This window comes from Chaetodon auriga, chromosome 2 (assembly GCF_051107435.1).
Source record: "Chaetodon auriga isolate fChaAug3 chromosome 2, fChaAug3.hap1, whole genome shotgun sequence".
Taxonomy (NCBI): domain Eukaryota; kingdom Metazoa; phylum Chordata; class Actinopteri; order Chaetodontiformes; family Chaetodontidae; genus Chaetodon; species Chaetodon auriga.
The window spans coordinates 2,540,936-2,568,127 of record NC_135075.1 but is presented as its reverse complement, the minus strand read 5'-3'; the positions used below and the strand labels follow the sequence as shown (position 1 = coordinate 2,568,127).

Genomic DNA, 27,192 nt, shown 5'->3' with positions numbered 1-27,192 from the left:
TCCTCTGCAAAGGGGTGGCTATTGTGAGGTTGTATTTATTTTCTGGCCTGAACCAGCTCTTTGTCTTTTCTGCAATACCTGTGCAGGTCATGGAAGTCTGCCCTTACAGTCTACATGTGCTTTGTTACCATGTCCCTGGCTATCTTGTTGTGGGTATAGAAGAAGTTGAAGGTACTAGGGCTGTGACTAGGAGTCTTTTAATCCTCACATAGCTATGCAAGAGCAATTGAAATAAAAATAAAGCACTTCTCATTGGGCATTAGCTCCAGCCATGCAGGGTTGTGTATCATTACCAGTTCTTTTTGTGGGTTTCATGGACGCAGTCTCAAGGCACAGCCAAAGTGGACGGTAAAGTAACTTCAGGATTGTGTATGCATTTTGTGGATGATGTGGTTGTGCTCCCGTGGTTGTGTATCTTGGGGACTTGATTGATTTCTTGATTGAGGCTATGATGAAACACAAAATCAACAACTTTTGTTGAAGAGGGAACTGAGCCTGAAGGTGAAGCTCTCAATTAACTGGTTGGTCTACTGTATACAAGTAACCAGAACAGTTTTCTTTTGCAGGGTGTCTGGACTCTTAGGGGTGACAGACTGGGTGGGGAGCAATGGCATTCGCAAAGATGTTAGAGTGAACCTCTGCACCTATATTTTTTAAAGAAGTCAGATTGAGGTGATTTAGGCATTTTATAAGGTTGCCTCTGGTCACATCTCGGAAACCCTGAGGCAGACCCAGAACACACAGGAGGGATTACATATCCCATCTGAGCTGGAAATGTCATATATTTATATATGAGAACATATGTGTTTAAGAACATCATACACACTACCATGCTTACCCAGATGCTGGCATAACTTAGACCCAGATAATGAATGGATGGCAGGATTTATGGATGGTCTTAATGCGGCTGTCCAGCAGAACAGTTGACTTTGGTGAACCAGTGGCATTTATAGACTTCTGTCAAATAAGTAACGTATACCCTATAATGCAGTCAACTGACAAGAGACAGGTATGTCAATGACAACACCTTTGACATTGTGTACTGAAACACTAAATAATCAATGATGTAATGACTTTAATCTCCTGAGGCCAAATGGAATAACCAGCAAATGCCTTTAATCCAACTTCTAACCCGATGATTGCTATCCTTTATGAACTGATGAATAGGTTCAGACACATTATTTAATGAAATTTAACACTCATCACTGATCACTGAACATGAGCTAATGATTTTTACATGAAACGCTGTTATTAGAATTACTAGTTGGGTCATCAATCTTGCCCCTATAACCCTGTTTGGTATGACTTGGAGCATGTCTGTATTACTTGTGCTTTCTTTGTTTGCCGTGCATTTATTCATGCTGCATATATGGTGTCAAAAATGTGCCTGTTTTGTCTGTTTGCACAACTTTCTTTAAGTTTCAGAGCACTTCAACCTCTTAGCTACTATAAAAATGACATTAGAAATTGTTACTATAGTTTGACATTTGTCAGGTATCATGAGATGTGTGTGTTTGTATGTGTGTTAAGCAAATAGCGAGGAATTAATTTGGTCCCTCTGCACCCTTCCCCCCTCCTCTCTGCGATTTAGTTCTTGAAAGAGTGGCTGAAGAGGCCCGGATTAAGACAGATGTGCTTAAATGATACTGAAGGGGGGACTTAGTGTGGTGCAGCCTGGTGATCATTGATTAAAAAAGCCATGTCTTTAGCCTGAGCCAAATCCAGCCCTGCACTGATATACCACATCTTCCTGCCCCATGACACTGCCCCTGTAACCAGCCCGGGCAACAACATTCCAGCTGGTCTGAGGGGACGCAGGGAAAAGAGAGCAGGAAGAAAGAGGAAGATAGAGAAAGTGCTGTAAAGCCAGTGAGTGTTGGAGCCACCGCCCCCTTTCCCAGTCAATCCCCCGCGGGGCTGGAGTTGCAGATACTGGGATTACACAGGTCAATTATACACTTAATCTGCCTTTGCCCGGAGGGGATTTGGAGCGTGGCTCATTGATTGATTTGAAGTATTTCCGTTGACCTTGGGTAGTTATCAGATTGTCAAGCGTGGCAAAATTGCACTTCTGTGTGACGAAAGTTAAAGCGCTTTTTAATCGCTGCTGCGGCTCCCGTCTTGCTGTATTCCACCAACTGCTGGCCGGCTATGACGGAGCAGAGTGATGGCCGGGGTCAGACTAAGCTGCAGATTGGGGAATTTGAGGTTGGGTGTATGTGTGTGTTGGGGTGGGTGGGTCAGTGGTGTGGTGACAGAGAATGTGTGTATGCTGAGGTGGGGCTGGGGGGGTGGGGTGGTGGTGACAAAGAATACCAGCAGACTAGTTGATAGAGCTGCTGTCATACCACTTGGCTGTCCGGGGACACTTCACCACTTTGCCAGCTTCGGTCATGAACTGCCGGCACCACAGCCACGCCAAGTGAACAATTTAATCAACGCTGAGCTCAGGCAACACGCAAACTTAACTCCCTCAGCCTGTCAGTTGTTGTATTCTACTCATATGACACTTTTATGTAAGGATATATTAAAGAGCAAAAGTTGTACCATCATGGAAAAAGTAAAAGCTAGTTAAAAAATTTTGAGAAGTAACTGAGAACATGGAATCATAACACAACTTCATAAAAAGTAGCGCTAGCAAATCTGGTAATAGACAGTCTAAAGCATTTACAAATAAAATTTGCCTAATTTCAGTCAAGAAATGCTACATTTTTCTGATCAAATTATCAATAATAATTTTAATGAATGGAAGACATTGCTGAAATCTGATTATGTAAGATTTCATAAGAATCTGATACTGAGTCTTGATTAGAGTTCAAAAGTCAGTTAATTCATTGATCAATTAATTAGGAAAACTACCTGTATAATAAATTGGTGTCAGACAAAACTAAAAAACTTGAATTTCATTAGTTCTTATTAGGAATGTTTTGACAATCAAAATTTTGACATAAATGACATAAAGCTTGGTATTAATATGAACTCTAAATTAATAGAATAAGTGTGACCTGATAATTTTCTCACTGTTTTTCTTATTGATAACCAAGAAGAAACCAACATTGTAGCTGCAGTTTATCTCTGTAGTGTTTTAGTGCACAATTGTTTTTTTGTTTAGATAATTTTACTGTTTTTTGAGATCCATCCACAGCAATATGAGTGCATTGGTGTCCTCTTGTTTTTCATACCATAATCATTCCATAATCTCTTTTAGGCTGAAGTAAAATAACTGTAAAGTGACTACACAACCAATAGGGAGGAAAATAATAGTTGTAGGTCACAATAATAAAAAAGGCCAGCCAAGCAGTATAGGTTAAATTGACTGTGTGTGACTATTCAAAACATGCTCTGAAAAGGTTTCACTTCTGTTTAATGAAGTCCATAAGCAGCTTAGAGTCCTTAATAATTACTGAGAGAGAGCATTTTGTTTCCCTGCTTCGTTTCTTTCGGGTCTAAATCCTCTGTGAGCTTTCCCAGCGCTGTGTTGCCAGGAGGAAACAGCTAAGGACACTAAAGCCATGATCATCCTGAGAGGAGGGAAATACAAGTTTAATGGAGACTACTCTTTTGTCAGGTCCTGCTGGTTTATTGATGAGGGCCGGCAGGGTGAATTGATCGAGGACACACATGTCATCTCTCGGGTCTCTATCACCCTTTTACAGCCCCCTTCTATCCCTCCTTCCCTCCGTCTTGTTAAAAAGGGAGGTACGGTGGCATTTGTTTGATTAACTTGTCTGACAAAAGTGACAGCTGCTCACGGGCGTATGTGGATGAGTGGCCCAGCGCCGCTCCCTCTTTGTACATCTGTCAGAGCCGGAGCAGGGCGAGCAGGGTGAAAAGAGACAAATTGGACCCAAAAAGAAGGCCATTCACCTTCCCCAGACCCCCCTCTGGCACTCCGCCCCTCTATCTCATTCAGGTGCTCGGCGGGACCCTCAAGTGCTTGCTGGCTTATTCCATTTTCACTCCCCCTATAGAGTTCCCTGAGCCCACAAGTGTTTTAGCCCTCTTTTTCCTTCCCTCAATCCACCCCTAAGCGGCTCTTTGTAAGTAGAATGGCTCACTTTTCTCAGGGCCTGAAGCTGGCGGCTTTTTTTCTTTTTTATTGTCCACCACAGAGCTTTTCTGTCGTTCATTGTATGTTTACTCAATGACTGGTCGCTGACCATAATTCCAACTGTTTAGTTCCTCACAACATGGCCCCCTAACCCCCTCCACCCACCGCCCCAAATATACACCCATCCCTTCTCCAAACCACTGTGTTTTTATGAAGTTGCTCCTTATTTAGTCTCTCTTGTCCGTTGAACTGACACTTGCATGAAGAAGGAGACTGGTGTTTTGTAAGAGACCCAGATTGCCGGCCTGAAAAGAAACTCAGACCTGAGATAAACATTTACCTTTCTCCTGTGATTCTACGCCCAGGGTTGACTGCTATCCCATTCCCCATACTCCTTTTTAACCAATTGCCTGGCTGAAATGCCCACTGAGTCCGTTTTGTGCCTGCCCCAGCTGTGCTCAGACTGTGGTCAATGGTCAGCTGTGGTTTGCCTTTTGTGCCACCTCCACAATCAAAACAGTTTGAGACTTGTGAGCTTGTTGAGCCCAAAACTTTACTTTAGGCCTACTTTCAGAACCCCTCTGCTCCTCACTCCCCCTCCAACAGATTGAAAAGACAGCGACAGAAAGAAAAAGAGAGAGTCAGATGATGACAATAACCAGTACAAGATGTTGAGCACCAGTGAACTCCTGTGAAAAGCCTCTTTCTTGTCTGTCCACACACAGATACATTTGAAAACATGTTTATATGTCTAACAGAGTTCCCTTCACACATGCTTTCACATAATTTTCTAAATGTCTGCCACCACACACCAGTGACCAAATAATCGTAAAATAGTTCAAGAGAAGGCACAAATTAGACACTTCAACCCATTTTTCATAGTGATTGGCCAGATGTGTGCCCAGAGCAGCTTTTTGCCTGTCAAAGGACACATCCTGAGGCTTAAATGCAACTCCACTGTAAGAAATAGGAGCAGAAATCCACAGTCCTGATACTTTGCATAACTACATTATAAACATACCATGTTGCACATGTTTTTATGGTTTCATATAAATTACTTGCACTACCTGCAACCACCTCATACTGTTGATACTTCATGCCACTTGCACTACTTACATGTATTTATATTTTTTGGATATTATGAATATTTGCACCTCTGGTTAGATGCAAAACTGCATTTCATTGTCTTTGTGTTGCACTCTGATGATGACAATAAATTTGAATCTGTTCTAATCCAATATAAAGTGAGTCCAGTGAATGAACTGGGTACATCTGCAGTTGTGTGTAGGCTTTTTGCTGGCATTGTGTTGCGTACATGTACAAACTACAAACATACTGAAAAGATATTTGTGCTCTAAAGCTTATTGTGATATCTTTCTGTCTTTGTTGTCAGACAACTGCACAAGTATAACAGTGACTTGACTAGGGATGATTAATCCCACTTGCGAGCTGGTGCTTGTCATTTTAACTCTGCTTGGGCACTGTCTGATTGTAGGCTATAAAGTAGGCAGAAGAATGGTATATTTGATCTAATAAATGATGTTATTGATAATAAAATGTATTAGGGGATTTATGGTGTTGATTCAATGCATATTAAAGCCTGCAATATTCAAGGTTTCATGTCTGAAAAAAGTTTCATTTACTATTTTATCACTCATGCAACAAGAGGACATGTTAGATACACATGTAGTGTGTGTCGACCTATACTTGCATATAGAATGAAAGATCACTCAGCTGGAGGTGACAGAAGGTTGGCTCCTTAATGTTGCTGCTATGTGGAAGTAACCAATCATGTCTGTTTAACCTCCTGTGTTTTCTGAGGGTCAAGCTCAGTCCTGCTGTTGGGTGACAAGGTGAGCATAGACCTTGGAGGGATGGGGGCCTAATAGTGCTGGTACTGAGATTGGGGTTGAGGGAGGGGCTCCCGACCTACTGTGTGAGTTACTATGGTAATTGGGTGTTGTCATCAATGGGCCCTCTCTGCTGAGCTGGTGAGTAGAACGAGAATAGGCCAGTGGTGTGCTCTGGAAAGCAGAGCAGGTAGGATTAGACAAGCCCTTTGTTCAAAGTGCATAATGTCTTGCAGTCAGATTTAAAGCTCCCCCACCCACACCAACCTCATCCGTATTGTTGCCTTATCTGTGTGTGTGTGTATGCATATGTGGGCTATGTGTGTATTCCAGTGTAAGCATGTGTGTTTGAAAGAAAGAAAAAGTAGTGTTGCTTTATGGCACTCAGCGGCCTTCCTTCTCCTTCACAAGGAAGCATGTCACTTGGCATTAGTGTTGCCGCACCAGCAATCATCATTCCATGCCTCCTGCTAATTGCAGACACAGCTGGGTCTCAGCAGGACATGCTCTCTCTCTCTCTCTCTCTCTCTCTCTCTCTCTCTCTCTCTCTCTCTCTCTCTCTCTCTCTCTCTCTCTCTCTCTCTCTCACACACACACACTTCCTCTCTTTGTCTCTCTATGTAACACTCACACAGCTTACATACATGGCCTTAGTGTAGCAATGACAATACAGACTTTTAATCTCTTGTGCGTAGAGTAGAAGCTCAGACATCCACACCAAGTGGTCAGCTAAATGGTCGGAGGACCATGAAAGAGGAGATACCAATCAAAAGCCATCAGTTATGTTTGTAGTTACCAGCAATTGACCTGCAAAGGAGATAATGACTTCATCTGGGATATGAGCTTCACTTTTCATTTTGCATTTACTTATCTTAAAGTTGTGGTCAGACTCTGGTGGGACTCGGTCATACATGGAGGTGATGAGGCAATGGATTTTTGTCTTACATATCTTTCAACAACAAAAATGGTGAACAAACCTCCACTGACTTTGTGCAAGACTACAGTCAAGAACGATTTTGTCAAGTTACAGTCAATTTCAAGACTAGTAGCTGAATGTATAAATTATATGTATGTACAAAAAATATGCATATGCCACCTCCCACATATAAACTGGTGTAGTGTCATGCCGGTGTTGTTTGGTTCAGTATGAAAAAGCAAAGCAGCTGTTATGACGGGTCTTCTTTACAGCAGTATTGTGTGTTCTTTGTGTAAAAAGGGCTAGTTTTAGCCTTGGGTAGCAGGTAGCATTTATAGCAGCCAATTCACTGTTTTACATTATTTCTTTGAAATTTCATTGAAATACTAAATGAGTGGTCACAGAGGGTATCAGGGAAAACAGAAAAGTGCTTTACCCTCAGAAGGCCAAGCAAAGAAACCAGCCATGTTTGTCAAAACACTAATCATCCACCCACTTCTTACCAGATGGTGGGCCCCACCCCAGCAATAAATACAGCTGCACTTATCTACTGTTTTTCAGCAAACTGGCTCATCCTCCTGCAATTTTAATCCCATCCTGAGCAATGTCCTTGTATTTTAAAGTGGGTCTCTGAGTTTTTTCCCCTCATTTTTGTCAGCTCAGTGACAAATTTGACTTTCATATGAGTCAAAAATGCTAATCTGATGGGAGTCAAATTGACAGCAGAAAAAGTTAAAGTCTTTGTAAAAGCAAATGTGCTGTTGTAATGTCAGCTATAGGTAGTGGTGGTATTCTCATTTGAGTCCAATTCCAATTCCAATTTTTAAGTCTGTTTGTTAACATTTTGTCAAATTTGCACCTTTAATAGTTTGCTGAATTAGCTAGTAGTGGTTTCTGTTCGTAATGTACACATGAATGCAGAGAAAACTATGACTGGATTACTTTAATACTGAAGGACATTTAAAAGCCTGATAATTCTCAGGCAATTCTGAAGTTCCTTTTTTCTATGATTTCTAAGCGGATCAAAGGAGAAAAACAGGTGTTTGCATTTATCCTCATCATTGGGGGCATCACCTGAATCTTGGCTGATTCTTCAACTCATAGTAAAGTTAAGGATTAGTACTGTATATCCAGAGTCCTTAGCATGCACATAGGATAGCTCATCAGCCACTGCTTCTGAGCATGGAATTTGGTCAAACAGGGAATCAACCTGTGGTTTCACTTCCAGATTTCTGAATATGTGAAGACCTACTGGATTCATTTAAACTTGAACTGTAATATTAACCCTTTCAGCTAAACACCAAACCTTAACCTTTACCCAAACCAAAGCCACGATCCTTTTTAATTATAATTTTCATCCTAAATTAACTTCAGATAAGCACTTTAAGAAGTGTGGAGCAACAGTGTCACCATGTTTTTCCATTGTAGGCACTGTTTTCCTCATAAAAGTGTTAGGTATAAACAATGCAGAACCTTACACAAACAAAAACATTTTGATAAATTTAAATCACAATATGTCTAACGTAATAAACACAATTCAGAACACAAGTGATCAATGTTGCCTCTATACAAACAGGTGAACAACAGTCAAGGAAAATACACAACAAAATAAACGAAGTTATAATTTAAATGACTAAGTATCTGATCAGACAATATGTAAACAAGACTATAGCACAGAGTGCCAACTTTCAGTATTTTCAATATTCTCCTGACGAAATCTAGTCAGTACTAATGAGGTTTTTCACTCAGGGTAAATTTTGAAGCAAACACACGCCACCATGCATGCACACACAGGAGTAGCAGCAGAGGCAGAAAGAGGCAGAGTTCCTGCTTGCTTGTAATCCCTGTGTACCCCCTGTGGTGAGGCCCCTCCTCAGCTCCAACATTCCTTGCTCTCAGCAGCACAAAAGCTCCTGAGCGGCTCCACAAAAGAGGGCCTCTGACCTAACAAATCAGTTGGCTTTTTCTTTTTGTGTGTGTGTGTGTGTGTGTGTGTGTGTGTGTGTGTGTGCGTGCGTGCGTGCGTGCGTGTGTGTGCGTGCGTGCGTGCGTGAGTGTGTGTGTGTGTGTGTGTGTGTGTGCGTGTGTGTGTGTATGTGTAAATATTCTTGTCTTATTTGCTCTTTTTACTCACATGCACGTTGATGGTGATTGTCTTTTAACTTTAGAGCATGCAGACTTACCCAAGAGTTTACATTTTTAAGGTTCCCCTTCAAAACTCTGCCCTCACTCATGTCTACCCTGCTCACTCAGATTTGATCTACTCTAGCTAAAAATTTGGGGATTGCACTCAGATGGGCTCTTGCTTGTGCAGATTTCCCATGCTCCTCCTCCTCAAACCCCTCTACCCTCTCTGCACGCTTGCTAAATCTCTGTTTTCTGTCTATTTTCTTGTAACTGTTGAGGGGAACTTTTTGACCTCAGCATACCCCTTAGGGGTGGTTGTTCCTTTAATTAGTTACATCCACCCACTGCCCAGGAATATATTTCAAGGTACTCCACTTCCTTTTGTAATTTGTTGCCATTAAAAATCATTTGATTCCTTCATGAATGCCATATTTTTGCAGCATTAACCTGACCTGCATATTGTCAAACAAATTAGTTTGTAATGCTTAAATGAGCCACCTTTTGATGTGTGTCCACAAACGTGTGAGTACCCAGAACTTAAAATGTAATTGAGGAGTTTTGTGAATTGTTGAGTGAGGAAAAACTTTGTAAACTTTGTTAAACGAAGTACATCCCTCTTTTCAAGTCAAGTCAAGTCCACCTGTATAACTTTCATTTTCCATGCAGGTCTTTTGAACATCACATCTTTTGGTGCTTTCATGGCATAGAATACACATGTAATCAGAAATAAGATGCGTGTCTCCTTCAGCTTCCTTGCTTGCTCGCTCTCTAAATTTGAACAACTACTTATATTTTATGTTACCAAAAACAAATACAGTATCTGTGTCAATGTAATGTTTTGTACAGATGCAGCATATTGTACTGATTGCTTTTACAACTACCTGAGATCTGAACACAATGTGAGCCAGACTCCTTCCATTGTGTTGCATAATATGCATTTTTCCTTATCTAGATCGCAAGTCTGGATACAGATCACATTTTAATACCAGGTATAAAAGGGGTCTTTGTCCCAGGAACTATTTTTTGTTATCTATATTTCTATGGCAGTCTAAAAACCTGCGAAGATTGAGAAAATTAGTCTGTCAAGTTATGAAAACATCACTTACACAAGATTTTTGTGCGTGACTACACAACAACAATGATGGCGATGAAGGCCTGGACTTTGTCGTCAGTCTATCTATCATTTGCTTTCCTCTGTGACTCCATTTTGATGTGTCAAAGCAAAGTGAACAAAAACAAACTGGTTTGCAGCTCAAATAAAATCGGCAATGTTCTAAAGCAGACATAAATAACCATCACATACAAAGAAAGTCAAAGCATTGTTGCACCATATTGAAAACAAGGAACACGTGAATAATTGTGTCCTTCTGAATAAAAACCGGATCTCAAGCACGGGCTGTCATTTTTTAATCCATTACCAAACTATTTTGTAGCAGTGGAAAACACTAACAGGAATGGGTGAAAAGGACTTTCAGATTTAGTTCTCACTTAAGTTCCTGTGGCTCCTTGAACACCTGTCAAACATGGGCATTAGTACAAAGTGTGCATGTAGGACTTGTGCTCACATCCATGTCACATCATCAGTCCAGTTTAAAAGAAAGTACAGACATGTATCTATTCTGATGCACATTTCTGTTGTTATTCTTTACAGTACTTTCAGAGTGAAGCGAAAGTTGTTTGCTGACAAAGGCACATTGCAGCTCTGGTGAAACTTGAAGCCAACAGCTTTATGTGTTGTTTGCCCTCCAAATCTAAAATGGCCAGTTCCATCTCATTATACTTCACAGCAAGTGAATGCAAAAGGGACATGAAAGAGGTGAGTAGGTGGATGAGGAAGGAGGGAGGGAGAGGTGTGCCATTTTTTGCATCAAATCCTGCTGGTAGCAGGCCCCCCCACCAAGCACCATGTGAAGACTTGGGTGTGAATGCTGGCTTCAAGGCGAGGTTTGTGTGTGTGTATATGTGTGGTGGTGGTGGGTGGGGGTTTTCAGCGGATGGGTGGATTGGTGTCAGATGGGGGCAGGAGGTCGTACCGTCTCCCTTCTCTCGCTTCAAGGGGGATGGACCAGCAGATGTGTGTCTATGTGGGAGTGTGTGTATTGTGTTGTGCTGGGCGTGCATGTCGCCTGTGTATAGGTAGGAGTTCATCAGCATGTCATGAGGTGACAAAACACACAAATGCACACACACAGATAACCCAGTTGAAGGAATGGAAAGCCTTCCTTCAGATGGAACTCGTTAGAATGTCACAGATTTGATCCCTGTCGGGTTATGGCATTATGTATTCAGAGCCATATTACGCTTGTTTTGGCTGTCAGCAAGTGCTAGCCCCCTGCTGATCCCCATGCAGTCTAAAAAAGAGAGCTTGGGTGAATTTGTCTGTTCTGATGATTTTCTTTTGTTAGTTCCTGCCAAGAGGAACAAAGCAAGAGGGGCCATCACTGTTCATTTGACAAGCTCAACAAGCGTCAAAGCAGCTTTCAAGTTTATCAACATGTGGACACCACATCTTAATCCTGCCCTGAAGGACTGTCGCCTTGTCCAGGTGTTTAAAGTGAAACTGGAGCTTTTATATGTGGCTATTTTCAAGAGTTGGTTTGAAGAGTTCAGATAGTTATGTGTCAAAGAAGGTGAAAAAATTGTTCCAAAAAATGGTGTAAAGAAACACCATTTGGAGGGGAAGAGGGATAATGTCAGAACAGAAGAAACGAGCAGCCTTTCTGTTTGGTCTGATAGCAGATCAGCATAAAAACTTGGTAAAAGGAGCAGAAAACCTAAGAAATGTAAAGTACAGATGGTGGTAAATAAAGGAAAATCATGCAATATCTCATGAAAAACTGATGGTAAGGTGGCAAATTAAATTTTGTGAAATATTTGAGAAAAAAAATTATACAGTCAATTGTTCCATAGAAAATCAAAGGAAAAGGTTTAAGAAGAGAAAATGATCATTCCAGGTAAATGTAGTGAAAAGCAATGTGGGGGCTGTCTAACAAGTTCTGTAACTTTCTGAAACTGACTCCAGCAATTATTGTATTTTAGAATCCATGTGAGGATATGAGCACATTCAGTCACCAAAGCCACCTTAAACTGTTGCTGTGCATTCATGGTCAAAGGCTTCATGCAAAGCAGAAGTCGCCTCTCTAATCCCCAAATTGTCATTCCTCCAGAATTTTTATTCCTCTCGGACTGCCTACAGTCTGCCCATAGTCATTATCATCATTTTCACCCAGTTCCATCCCCAACCACCTGATTGGTGAAGCGTATTGCATGCTGAATTTAGTCTGACAGGAAGCTGTGCATATAGACAGTGCTCAGGAGAAAGTACTGTCTAAAGGAGAAAATATTTTCTCCTTTACTTTAACATATACTTTAATTTATGGGTGACAGTGAGTAATTATGATATACTCCTACAAAGATGCTAGCATTGGGAGAAAAATAGCCTCATTGTCACAGAAACTGTATTTGACTTAAAATTCCAAGTGTTTTATATTTAACATGACATACTTCATTTCCTGCTTTGAGCAGTGGCGATCAACAAAGTCTGTGAGCTGTTATGTGGAGGCTGTGCGTTGCAGAATGGACAAAAATGGAATGATATGAAACTGCTACTTTTTTAGAGCCTATAATGTTACTTTGAGAAATTTACTTTAAATTTTGGATAAATTTTGGATGAATTCAGCAGCTATGGTGCTTAGAGCTGAATGATGCATCACATAAGTTGTAGTCTACAGCACAGGGCCTGATGAAACAGCTGGGGAAATGAACAGCTGTGTACCTGATTGTCCATGAAATGTCAAGTACATAGCCCATCTGCATGGAATCACCTCTATGATTACTTTCCTAAGAAGATGACTCTTTCCAAGACAACTTGAAAATAATGCTCTCCACAAGGACGAAGGTGTTAGCCTTGTATTCATGGGTTGGATTATCACCCTTGATTACATCAGAGAATGCGACAGAATTCAGTTGATGAGATTTCTGGTCTTTTTAGGACAATTTCATTATGAATATCTGATGGCTTTTGAGTTTATATACAGTAATGAAAAATGTAGTTTTCAGATTGGATGGAAGGTGTGTTAAACTGTATATCAATTATAATTTCAAACAGTAGTCTCACAAAATGAAGAAAATACTCATATGGGTTGTTATGAAAAGCAATGTCCAACATTCTGTTTTGTTTAGTTTGGAAGACTTGTTGGAGACAAGTTAATTGTGACAGTATCCTAAATTCCAGACTGTCTATTTTTAAGAAGTTACTTACTGGAAATGCAGTCTTTCTGTTTTGATGAATCTCTTTTTCAAAGTAAGACTGGAACTTCTGGGTTCTGTTCCAAAAGGAAGAAAACAGCATTTAAAACCCGGTCCAGACACAAGATTCATGACAATATGAATCTGTTTCAGAATATTGCAGGGAAATGTTGCAGTGGTGTGAACTGGCCTGTCCCAGCTGACAGTGCTGCCCCTATTTGATAAAAGTCAGTTAATATACCAAAAGCACAAATCACAAAGGGCTTTGGCGTCTATACAGCCTGAGACACCGTCTGTCCTTAGAATGGAAGAAGGAAAAGTATCTTGAACACGTTTTCTGTCTTTGGTACAGTTTGAGCAGTTTTTGTTTCCTGTTCTCTTGATGTGAATTTAAACTTGGCATGCACATATCTTCTGATGGATCAACAGTCACTTGTGTGGTTTTTTTTTTAATGAAACTGGTGTTCCATTCAGACTGGCATTGAAAATATCTTAAAGTTGATGAAAATCACACGCATTATGTGGGACACAAGATGTCCCTGACAGACCTCCAAAATGCCAGTCATGGCAGCAAGAAGACCTGTGACATAACTGTCAAGCCTCTTTTTATATAAAATGAAGAGGAGTAAATCAGAATTGGACACAAAATGGCTGCTGCAAAAATGGCTGCAGATGGGAGCTGTGTGGCATGGTGCAACGTCTAAAGAAAAGGGAGAAGTGAATGAGGAGTGGATGATGGAAAGAGGGAGAGCAGCCAGTCAGTGGATCAGTCACTCCAGGCCTGGCCTCTCGGCAGGGGGTTGTGCTCGGGGCGAGATCACAGGCCTGCTGCCACGCCGAAGCCTTCACAGGCACACAGCGACAGATAGAAAGCTGCTGGCACCAGGTCGCCTCACTGATTCACCCCAGCACTGCCTCGGCACAGCCATCTTCTCTTTCACCCAAGTTCCAATGATTAAGCTTGACCTACATGTAGACCTGCTCTCTCCTTTTCTTAGGACCCCAACAGACCAATAAAGGTGATTTTGGTGTCACACTGAGCAGCCTTTGGTCATATGGGTTTGGTCTGGCAATTCAAAATTGGGCAGAAGTTCAAAGTAATTTTGATGCTGTGTGATGATTTATTGTTAGTGCAGGCAGACTAAGTAAGGTGTCAAAGATGAAATCCACAAGATCATCTCTAGCACTGAAAAGCTCTCAATCTAGACAAAAGCTGTTTTATGATGTTATCAGATTGTGTGCTAAGCTATAGCATGAGTTTTTCATTATTTCTTAAACCTAACTAGTGCAAATCTTATTGAGTTAGTTATCAGAGTATTCATCATAGGCTGAGGTCACTGTGATAACAATAACCAAGATGAATGACAGGAACAAGTATTAGTACACTGCCAGTTAGTCAAACTCACCATCTTTCTGCCCCACCTAGATGAGTGCACACTATAATTTTTTTTTCTTTTGTTAAGACACATCATCATTGCTACTAGGGCTTGAACACATTACTGACTGGTACAAAAACAAAATGAAATACAAAGTTGTGTACAATTTGTATACAAATCTTTTGCATTGTCACCTGCTGGCTGGCTGGCTGGATGAATGGATGGATGGGTTGGTGCAATTCAATTAAAAAAGTATTTTTAAGATAAAGATTTGATTCAGCACCAGCGATGAAGCACAGAGTTTAAAATAGATTATTTGACTATGTCTCTTCTTTCTTGAATTTTTCCATACATTAACAATAACAACCACTATTATCAATAGACACTATTACTGAGGTTGAAAAAGCTGTTCACCTAATATTTTGCAACAACATTTTTCAACGGAATATGTTTTGAATGTGTGCTTTGCCAAATTTGATGGACAATAGAGCTCATTTTCAATAATTAGAATAAAAAGCTGCTTACGTTAAAGAATTAAGTCTATGTGGTACAACTTAGAAAATACCCCCTGGCATCTCATTTCTCCTAAGCACACATACACACACATATACACACTGCTACCCCCTTCCTCTTCCACTGTGACCCTGACTGTTGAAAGTCAGTCGGCTTCTATTAGTATCAGCCCGCACTCATCATTATCCATCAATTAGACTGGCAACAGCCAGGGCCCACAGAGAAACATCTGCAGCCTCTCGGCTCTGTTTCTGCATGGCTGCCGTGCTCTGAGCTCACTGTGCCTCACAGAGGTCACTGTTTACAGAAGGCTTGTCTAAATAGAGCAGTGGAGGAATTTCAAGGTTGAAGCTTATATCACCTGTGTAAATGGTAACAGGACGAGGGCTGGCTATTCTGCTTCAGTACTCTATGAGCACTGACTGAATTGTGTCTATCAATTCTCAAGGGAAAAACTGACAGGGACTGAAACTCATTGTCATGTTCTCTGGCTTATCTGGTCTTATTCTTGGATAGTAACTAATCATGTATAAGTTGATACAAAATGAACCTGTGTAGCTTTTTAATTACAAAATGGGAACTTTCCAAGGTTATAATTATTATCTAATTTATTTGACAAATAATGAAATACACTAAACTTCATACCACAGCAACAAGTCTTCCATGGTCAGATACAAGATCAATGTTAGCGAACTGTAGCTTCATATTGTTCTGATTTTTCAAAGAAAAAAAGATGTCAATAAGACACATAGGCACCCATCCCTAACACTGTCACACCCCTTTTAAATCAATGTTTGGAATACTAAATATGGAATTTTTCTAGCCTAGTTACTAATTTTTAAAGTTAATTACTTATTATAGAGTAAGCACCATGACACCAGGCTTTCTGAAACAGGCTGCAAACATTAATGAATCACACGTGACTAAATCAGTAGCTTGGCTACGAACAAATGTGAATGTCAGCCAGACTAAGCGACCAGTAAAAATGCTGGGTGTCCAGAGCATTGGACTACATGACATGACATTATATGATGCCCATTTGATAGAAGTCTTTGTCCAAAGTGACTTGATAATAACTACATTCAACCTTCATAGGAAGAACTGCTAGATGTCATCAAGAACTGTAAGTGGTATTTGAAGAGCAAAGTCGTTGTTCTACCCTTTTATGTTGATGAAGTGCTTAATAACCAGGTCATGTAATAGAATTTACCACTTCACCTACTGCTGTAATGGTGAGTTGTTTTCAACAAAACATAAGATCTCAAGCATCCATTGTTCCATCTCACCAAGGAATCTGATACCACAAGAATTTCAAGAAACCAGCTAACTTTTCCAGTTGTTTCAGTTCAACAATTCACCTGCCTGTCTTCTCTTGCTGTTTCACCCAGTTTTCAACACAATGCAAATAAACTCTGACAACCATAGCCTTAACTGCAATAAATAAGGTCTGTGAAATATCAATAATAATATAAATAACAAGGAGGTCCTGGATTTCTACTGAAGCCTTCTTTTCAAAGAATTACTTACTTTTCTGTCATTAATGTTCATCACCAGAGAGAGAGACTCTAACAGTCAAAGCCAATGCAGCTTGGAACATACTGTTAAACTGACACCTAAAAGATTTGTATCACGGACTTTGACAAGTGCCCATGGCAAAAAAAAAAATGTTGCTGTGCGCCAAGAACATCATAAGCCATACTCTTTATTAGGATCCCCAGTAATTGACACCTCATTGGCTGCTGGATCTTCCCGGGGTCCACACTCCAGACTTAAATAGATCCTAAGCCTGTGGGACTATGTGATGGGGCTCCACATGACAAGAGGAGGAAGTGTTTCCTAAGCTTGCGTCCCATGGAAGACTGTGTGGGCATTGCTAAACTGTACCAGAACAACCCCTTGCTCTAGAGGAGTGCTTGCTCTGTGATATGTGATATTTTCTAATGGTTCGATGTGGCAATGCAACAAACATGACATGAACATCTTCAGATTAGAGACATCTTTCTGCTGAGGGTTTGTTTGTCAGCTCATCCCTCCGGCCTCTCTCTCAGTAATCGACAAGGAAACTCTGTCATGATGATACACTGCCAGGATGACATCATCTGCTTTATCTGCTAAATACACCGTGAGCAAAGACGATGCATTACAGATACTAATTTGTAGGGTGTAGGTTCATTGTTTTGAATGTTAAAATGCTGCCCTATGTGTGTTCTGAAGTTAATAAACTTTGACTACATTTATTTCATGGAGTACTAGATGATGCTTCGTCCTGTGTGTTTGTGTGTTACAGCAATGGTACACTAGCACAATGAACCTTGTAGGAACATGGCTGACTGATCGTATGGACCTGCAGCTCCACGTTTATCAGCTGAAGATTCTCATCAGGATTGTCAAGGTGAGAATGGCTACCTTTCACACTCTAAACCTCATCTTAAAATGCAAACAAAATGCTTCCATGAATTATTGTCACATGATTATTCAATGAATCAATGATTTGTACCCTTCCAATATAACATTTAAATTCTGCCTCCCACAAAATTTGATGTTTATTATTGTTAAAAATGGATTTATATCCTCTACTGACACAGTGTTTTTTTTTTTTTTTAAATCAGTTTCACTTGTTACACTTTTTTTATTTGGCCTTTCTAGTAGAGTGGAGGCTAGTGGGTGTCAGCAACACTGATGTCATATCTCCCACGACATTGTATGCTACCGGAAATAAAACAAATAAGATGAGGATGAAACAAATGAGATGAGGAGGTGGAAGCAAGTTTTGTAATGTCATTATTAAATACTGTATTTGCTTATTTGAACCAGTGTTTATTTATTTTCCTTCTATCAATACATCAACTTTTCTCAGGAAAGAGGAAAAATGTGTATTTCTCAAATGTTTCAGATGGTTTTTTGGTTTTGATTATGTGGTATTTCCATTCTACTACGTATACTATTTACTATTTTAGGTCTACAACATAAGATCTAAAATATAAATAGAATCATATAATCATACATAAACATATGAAATGTAATGTACTGATCTACGTAGATTAGATTACATAACACCAGCCAGATGAGACACTGTGTTTGTGAGATTTACACTCAGTTGAGAGACAAGACAGACTGTGTAGGCTAAGTAGTTCCTTGTTAATTAGCACTGATGTTTTAACATATTACAGGACTTTATTTACACTGAGCTGCTGAAAATGGTAGCTTTGCAGCCACATTGGCATCAGTTGATGCTTTTGTCTGTCTGTCTTTTCTATCAAGTGGGGGATATCAAATGATACAAAATTGTCAGATATCCAAGTTGTAATTATAACTAGGAGGTTAGCATGAGTTTTCTCAGTCGCCTGCTCAGATTTGTTTGATATGACATGGCTGCAGCATGTTGTTGTTGAACACTAATTACTGCCTTATCTTCTGGATAAGGTGTCCAAATTTGACATTGTACATATAAACCAACCAATGGAATAAAGAGTAACATGCATATTTCCCAAAATGTAGGAGTGCCTTTAGAATAAAGGCAGTAACATAAGAACAAGACCTGTAAAATAATTTCTGGAATTCCTTGCCAACTGTTTCTTGATTCTGTTACTTATCTGTGATAGAAAAAGTACCGCGACTTCCGCCTTCAAGGGGTGCTGGACTCCACATTAAACAGCAAGATGTATGAAACCGTGAGAAACCGTCTGACCTTGGAAGAAGCCACTGCGTCAGTGAGGGAAGGAGGGATGCAAGGCATTTCCATGAAGGACAGTGATGAAGAGGACAATGATAACTAGATCAAAGGGCCTGAAAACTACAAGAATGTCACAGGTTTTTCGAGGGTGAGCATTATACTGCCTGAGAACCCATGCAGCCTTTCCATGAGGTCAGAACAGATTGGCCTATGATCCAACTTGTTCCCTCCACTATTTGCTTTGTTTTTCATTCCTATAATAATTCCACATTTCTGTCTGAATTAATACAAGAAGAATGTTTTTTGTGCCACATTTGCATGATGCGAGTCATGTCAAGTTTTGAAATTCCCCGTGTAGTTTCATTGAGCTTTAATTCCTCAAAACTAAGACTTCATAATAGCTAAGTACTATAGGATAGTAGTTTAAATCAATCAAACACTGACTGATTTCTCTTGAACTGTGTGTCAAATGAGTGTCCAGCATATCCAAAAGAGGCCAAAACACACATGACTGTGAGACAAGCACAATTATGACCATGAACACTCCCCATAATAAAGAAAGGCAGAAAACTGCATCTAACATATTTTGAAGGCATGAAAAATATTATGTTGTATCTTCATGTTGTGCAGCCTTAAATGTCTACAGTCTTTACATGAGAACTTTCATCTTGTTTGTCAGGAAAATGTCTCTTTCACTTTTTGTAAAGTACACAACATAGGGAGCACTCTCTTCACTGTAGGCAGTTGTGCAGGAAAAGAACTTATGAAACACTCCAGTGATCCAGGCCACTATACTGTGGTTCCCAGTCACATTATGAAATTGATACATATGCTTTCTTTCAGCCTGTCAACTTATGCATGATCATCTTTTCATTGTTGCGGTCATCTTGTGATTGATCCAAATGGCATCAGAATTGATTGTTTCTTGTCGGTTTAAGGTCAGACTGTACAGTCTAAAACAACAGAGTTAAGATTAAAACATTCATGAGATATTTCTAAAATGACTCTTGAATGTTCTCAAGCAATATGGATGACCATTCTGATCCTGTGTTTATGAACAAGCCTATGAATTTCTTTGTGTTGCGCTAAAAATGTGCAGTGAATGCAGCTACTTTATGTTGCAGTGTTGTAAAGGGCGTGAAAATGGTCTCATATTACTTTTTTTTGTAATGGGTCTGCATCACGTCTCAACTGTAAATCTAAAGAAAATGTTTAAAGTGATGTGCTGTGCCATGATGTGACAGCAACAGCTTTCATCTCTTCTCGGCCAGCTTTTCAAAATATGCCCGATGTTTCTCTAATGATCGCAACAACTGTCACACAGCAAATGAAATCCAAGGCTGCATCAACAAATTGTAATTTTAGTAACATATTGACTAAAAAGAGAACACCATTTAGCTTTCAACCACTTGAATCAGAAGGAGTCATTTTGTCCTTTTGAAACGACCCATTGTTTGCCCTGTTAGCTGGTGTCAAATGAACCAGTCATTTTCACTGCCATTTCACCAATCTCAATGTGTTCGCTGTGGTTCAGGCCTTTTTTTTGGTTTGGCACTCCCTGTGAACCAAATAGTTACTGTCACATTAGCCAAATGCAGTCTAAATAGATCAAAGTTAGCATGTTTGGAGCACAGTTTCAAGTGTATGATTGTTTTGAAAGATATAGTTTGTGGTGCTGTTTAGCTATATTGCATTATACAGGTTTTTTTCTTATACAGCCTACCCTCATTTATATAACTTGGGTGGACAAACTAATAAAAATGTCTGTCAGCATAATGCAGCACAGATACCACAAACGACATACTCCAAAATGACAAAATACAGTTGAATCAGCACCTCTTTAAAACAGTGGCAACGAAACATTAGAACCTTCATTTTATTCATGATTTTTTTATGAAGGGACCGTGGACAATTTTAAAACATTAACTCAAATGTTACCATTTGATGTATTGTACCAGAGTTAGCGTAAAGCTAATCTTCACCTGCAGTCCCTTCTTGAAGGTAGCATTTATTGCAGGACTGCATTAGTTTTAGCTTGGTGTATCTAATGAACTTGTGACTGAGTGTATTTGAATTAAACACACTAACAATCAAAGACCTGACAGCACTGTTGGGCAGAACAAACAACATAATGACAATTTAGCAATTCTTATGACCTTACCAATAGTTGTCTAAACATTTAAATCAAAATAAAAAATCCTCCTCTGGAGAGCCACACAGGAATACCCAGAGCAAATTTCACAGCAAATAGTTTAAACACCTTATGACGGTCCAATGGTCGAAAGTGTTGTGCAGATGGATTGACAACTGACCAGCTGACATTACCATCTCTAGGACTGACATTAGCAGGGCAAAACCTCATTTATTTAACACAACATAAGCGTAATTAACCTCAACATGTGAGTAACATCAGATTAATCTGCCTAATTGTGAGACGTAAGTCAGAAATCAGTTGGAAACTTGCACAAGGAGCTAAATGAAATGCATGCTCATCTTAGTAATCTTTAAGCATATTGAGGCATAAGGCACAAATTTATCAAAAAGCAAAAAATGTGTAAAATACTTATGGGGAATAGTGTTTGGAAATATGTGTTTTATGCAGTGAAATTATAAGAGAGGAGTTTGAATCAAAGAGTATGGGAGGTCTGTCTCTTTTACAACACCATCGAAAGGTATGACACTGATGGCAACATTGTGCTCTACCACAGCTTCTTCTGTTAGAACGCGAGACAGCTGCATTTATCCTGTACAAAGAAAGTGATACTGTGCTACTACTTTAAGAATCGTGTCAAGCTGCCTACTTAGAAATCTACTGGTGACAACACAAGTTGTATCTTGCTGTTGAAATAAACCCTAACTGCCTGTGGTCTCACTTCTTCAAACATGGGTACTTTGATTTCCACATCAACTTAACACCTCTGACATTATCCTTTCTTTATTTTGGTTAATAGATACTGTTGGTTAGCGAGGCAATACACATTAAGTTATGTTTTATCACACTGATCAACCTGTTTTCAACTTTCGTTTTCAATTTTAAAGCAAATGTTGTATTTTAGTAAAATATCATTCAAATAATAAAGTTCATTTGTCATCTATATTACAGTATATGTTCTTGTATGTGCTCTGTACTTCATTCCAGGATATATGATGGGGCGAATCCACGTTTTTATAATAGATGATGGGAAGTGAAGTCTGCCTGTACTTTCCTGTGTCAGCTGTTTTCTATACTGTACTTCTAGACCTGTGTTTCGCCCTGTGTGCAAGTACTGCATGTCCCCATTATTCACTCCTCTAAGTGTTTTTGCTCCATGTGTGATCTTACCGGTGGGTTCATCATGCTTCTGCCTTGTAGAAGAACCCACCAAAGCCAAGAACATTTAAATAAAGATGAATGGCAAATGTGGAAAGACCTTGTCACCTCATTCATTTTTGTTGCTGTGAATTGACTGATTGAATGTGAATTAAGGAGAGGTTTGGTTTTCTTTGTGATTTGTTCCTTAAACAAGTCTAAAATCTTTGCATTTGTTATAGAAAGCTTTTAATGACTTTTAATGCATTTAGTTGAAGATGTGGCAGTTACTTTTACTAGTACTATTTTGGACAAAGAGATAACCACTTAGAGTAAACAGGGATGTTGTGTCAGCAGACTGCAAAAAATACATATTTCTTAATCCACAGACCTGACCTCCTTTCCTCCCCCACAACTGCATTTTCTTAAGAAAGACAGTCTGAGATTAATGCTGTGGATTAAAGCATCATTCATCTTGAGAGTTGATATTACTGTCGAGAAGGAGATTGAAAGAATTGCCGGAGATCAAATCAGCAATGACCAAAATCAAATCAAGAGCCCAAGATGGAAGCTAAAACTAAAGTCTGGAGGATTAGATATAATATAGTCTCAAATTAAAAGAAGAGAGGATATCTTTTAATTATGTTATAGAAGGGGGAACAAATCCTTCTTAGAAGAATAGAGAAAAACAAGATTTTGGGGGAAATGAGGTGAATCAAAATACAAGTGAAATTCGATTTTCTCCTTGAATGATACTAATGGTGGATTTACATGTATTATCCAGACATATGTAGTTGTTGCCTAAAATGTTTTGACTTTTTTGCAATGACATAAGTCATTCCAGACATGCCTATCCAGCAAACAAATCAACACCGTTGTATTATTTATTTAATATTAGCACTTATGATCCAACAATAGTGCTTTTAGAGTTTGCTGTGGATGCTTTTCTAGATCAAACAAGGGTTGCTCAAAACTTAGAGGAACACTGAGAATTTGAGGAAATCTACATGTGACACCTGATGACATCAGCTTTGGATTTAATATTGATTAGTGACTGCTGATATGACCTGCAATGTTTCACATTCGAACTGGTGAAAAAGTGACAGTCAAGAGAAAGAGAAAGAGAGATTTATCAGTGCTGAAGCTTAGCAAATCTATGCATTCTGCCAGCGTCTGTGTCTGAAACTGCATCGTTGAGGCAGGATCATTTTTAACAATCACACTCTAAATTTTCCACACACACAGCCTGTAGTGAATTGCTTGCACTGCTGACCAGTGCTACAACACCAGCAGGCTGAATTTGACAAAAAATCAGCCCTGATGCTAATCTTCAGGACTGGCTTGGGACATCTCTATCAGGTTCATCTCTGTCTGAGCTTTAGCTGAACTCATTCCAGACTTTGCTGAAATGGATGTACAGAGTCACAGCTGATATTAATCTTCTCATCACATCTGACTCAGAGACACATAACAAGAGAATTAACCAGAAATTTCAAATTATGCTTTAACATTGGAAAAGACAAGCATTTCATTAAGACCAGTTTGAGTTTTAAAGCCTAACGGATCCATGCATCCACTGAAGAATGTTACCACTTTGGAGTAAGATGGTACTGGTGCTATTTTATGGAGGATGAAGATATTTTACTGCAACAGCACAACTAATACAAAATGCCAGATGGGTTGGAACACCATGTTATAACACAAACAGCATTTGCCATTTCATAAGACCTTTATAGTCAAGATATTACAAGCTGGAGATTTATAGGGAAAGTGTAACAATATGCTAGAATGAATTTCAATGACAAATTGAGGTCAAGGGTTTAAAATGTCGTGTAAAATGATGTTAATGTGGGACAGGCCTTTCACACACCATAATTCAACATTAAAACACAGCAATTACTTTCTTCTATATCAGACATCATTCAAGTGAGTCCATTTACATTTGAGACATTTTTAATAAGTTTGTACTTCATGGTTAATGAAAATATGTAAAATGAAACTCCTCCATATTTCTTTGTTGATTATTCAGTTGACATCCTGATGATCATTCAACATCATGTATCATATACCCAGTAATCAAGAGAAAACACACAAAGCAGCCCACCTATTTCAACATCCAATCTGTAGTGTCAGTGAGCTGCCTCAGAATATCATTCATTTAATTTCCTCAGGAATATCCAGACATGATTGGGCAGTCTCTGCGAGACACGACACCGCAACGGATTAATGGGGCTGAAGATTTATGCCGGCACGATCTGAGCTGCTTTGGCTTTTAAGCTCCAATCAAGTGGGGAAATGGGAAACGATAACTGTATCAAAATAAAAAGAATCTCCAACTGACCATCACAATGAGAACTGGCCCAGAGTCTTAGCACTGACAGGCTGCTGCTGTACTGTGGGGAGTCCTGCAGTGATACGGATGTGAGAACAAGCCGTTCCGACACATTGAGTCCATCAAGCCGTCTCTGACATGATACGTGTGGATAATGACAACAGGAAAATGAAAAGATGAAGGGAGAAATCAGCCCATGTGTAGACATTCAAGTTGCCAAATAAATTGGTCTGTGATTTGTTGTGAAGAGGCATTTTATTTACAATGATTTTCACAGTGTTCTTTAAGGTAAACAGCATCAAAACAGAATAGGCCTACAGCCCAGGAGACGTGTTTATTTTTGTACGGCTGCTTTGCGTGCCAGAAGTGTCAAAATTGCCTGCCATTTGAGAGGGCAGGTAGATGTCAGATCCTTTTAATAAAAGCAGCCCCCAAAGCTTCTTATGTTTCCATCCCCATGCACCAAAACCTTCTTATCGTGGCCTTAAGAGGAGACAACAAGCCCGCTGATTAATTTTAGATCTTTTCCATGAAAAGAGTAGCTTACAGTTTAAAGCAATCTCATTCTATGTTCAGGCAAGACATGAGGGTAGATTGTTTTATAGTACCTCTGGGATGAATACTGCACAGGACTGTTTGTCCTGTTTCATGGTTGTATACCGTTAAAGCCCATATTGGGATCAACAGTATCACAGTCTTAAACTGGGACTGCTGAGGCCTCTGTTATTATTAGATGGATGTCAGGAGTTAATCCTCCCCCTGCAGGCACATTTGATTGTACACACCTCTTTTTTTCTTCCTTTTTTTTTAACCAGATACTTTTCTCCTTCAGACGGTCTTTTTCCACAGCTGTAACTTCAACTGTAAGTGGTGAGACAGTATCATTTATCAAAAAAAAAAAAAAATGAAACAGAAAACAAATTATTTTGGATCATTTTTATTTGTTTTTGTTTTGTCTTGCACAATTCAGGTGTTTCTAAAAGTATTTTGATTTCACAATACCCTTTATATGAGGCTCTGCTGATCAGACATACATTTTTTAAAGTGCCAAGTTTCTGTAAACATTTCATCAATTAAACTGCGATACATTATCCTACATCTTTGAACATTGTGAAGTACATTTCAGAATGATCAAACCCATAAGTTTTCTTTGTCATATATGACAGCAAATAGAATATCTGATGGTTTTTAACTATTGGTCGGACAAAACAAGCAAACTGATCACCGTGGCCTCTAAGAGGGTGACTTCCATTTTTTCCCTATATTTTAATATTTCATCAACAGCAGGGGTTACTCTGTACCGAGGACAGCGCCATGCACGTGCTCTGAAGCTACAGCATTCACTATTCTGTAGTTGACAAGCACCTCAGGCAGCAATGGAGATACCATGTGGGAACTGCAAGAAGTCCGATTGGCCAGCATGGGCTGCTACTGTTTTCTACGGTTCCTCATGCAGGTAGAAATTTTTGAGAGTGGTGAACAACAAGTTGAAAAAAATGGCTCTGTTATCTGTCTCTGTTATTCAGTAACACACCGAGCAAAGGCTTTTTCACTGCAAACCTTCTGCTTACTGCAACACCCATACACACAGAAACAATGTAATTAGGGCATTTGCATGTAATAGTCTCACATTCACTCCCAGTTCAGTAATGAATAATGAAGCAAGGCAGACCTTCCCACAGTCACTGGAATCACAAAATTAATTACTGTGAGGGTTCTAATTAAAGCATGATATGACCCAATCATGTACAATACATCTGTTTAGTGCAGCGGGTGAAATCTGATGCTGAACATTGAGTCAAAATCTATGTCATAGACATTAATCTATTGGTCAATGTTCAGGAAACCTTCTTGCACTGTCATAACATTGTGTTGTACATTATCTGGCATTGCTGTGCCCTTTGAGTCACAGCACTGTATAAAATTTGATAATAAAATACAAATTAGTAACTATTTATAAAACCTAATTTAGTAACTGTTAAATAGAGAGAAACATTTTTAAATTAGGTTTTAATAGTATAAAGTATATATAGTATAGTCAGCTGTGACTGAGTGATGAACAATTTCATTGTAGTCAGTGATTTCAATTTATTTATTTTTTTGTATTTTGATTTTGTGAGGCTGTCCTATGTTTGATTCTTAGCTTTCAAATGTAACTATAATTGTGTGGAAATTCCAATAATAGCCTAAACTTGAAAATTAATTTAATAATCAGGTAAACTGAATCTCTTACATAACAACACATTAAAAAAACTAAAGCTACTGAAACACACCCTAAAACCAAATAATGTCTCTAAATGTGTTGTTTTATTGCCATCTGCGGTGTCTTCAAACTACTGTGAGATTAGGTAAGAGAACTGGCTCCTCTCCAAATGACTGTAACGCTTCATACAAACAGTGTTCGTGTCATTCCACGCTGCATTATACAATACAGCTCCCACTCTCCTTAGTTAATACAGTAAGCACTTAAAAAAATAAATAGAAGCATAGAAACAATGACTGTATTTCCACCATCTCTGCCATCCATTTTTTTTATCATCACCCTCTCCTCTTAACTCTCTGTTGTCAGAAGCCCCTCTCATCACAGCTGAAGCATAATGTATAAGTGATGTGTACATACTCTTCAAGAAATACATTAATAAACTGAGTGCTGAAGTTATATGCCCTTTTCATTCATATAATGCTGGGAAGTTCACAGAATTTCACTTTCAACAGGTATTTGGTTCAGACCAACCTCTGATACTATTTCACATGAAAAATAGCCGACTAACAGTAATATATTAATTTAACAGCCACCTTCAAAGTCATTGGCAGTGC

At 39.3% G+C, this 27,192-nt stretch overlaps 1 protein-coding gene across 3 annotated transcripts in view; it reads left to right on the top strand.

Annotated features, from left to right (window-relative positions):
• cadpsa (Ca2+-dependent activator protein for secretion a) overlaps positions 1-22,161 on the top strand; it is a 196,222-nt gene extending 174,061 nt beyond the window's left edge. For all 3 annotated transcript variants that reach the window (XM_076749685.1, XM_076749676.1, XM_076749669.1), the window contains 2 exons: positions 17,369-17,473; positions 18,684-22,161. In XM_076749685.1, the coding sequence (XP_076605800.1) occupies positions 17,369-17,473; positions 18,684-18,857 (279 nt within the window). In that variant the 3' untranslated portion in view covers positions 18,858-22,161. The remainder of the gene's footprint in view (positions 1-17,368; positions 17,474-18,683) is intronic.
• Positions 22,162-27,192: the final 5,031 nt, after the last annotated feature.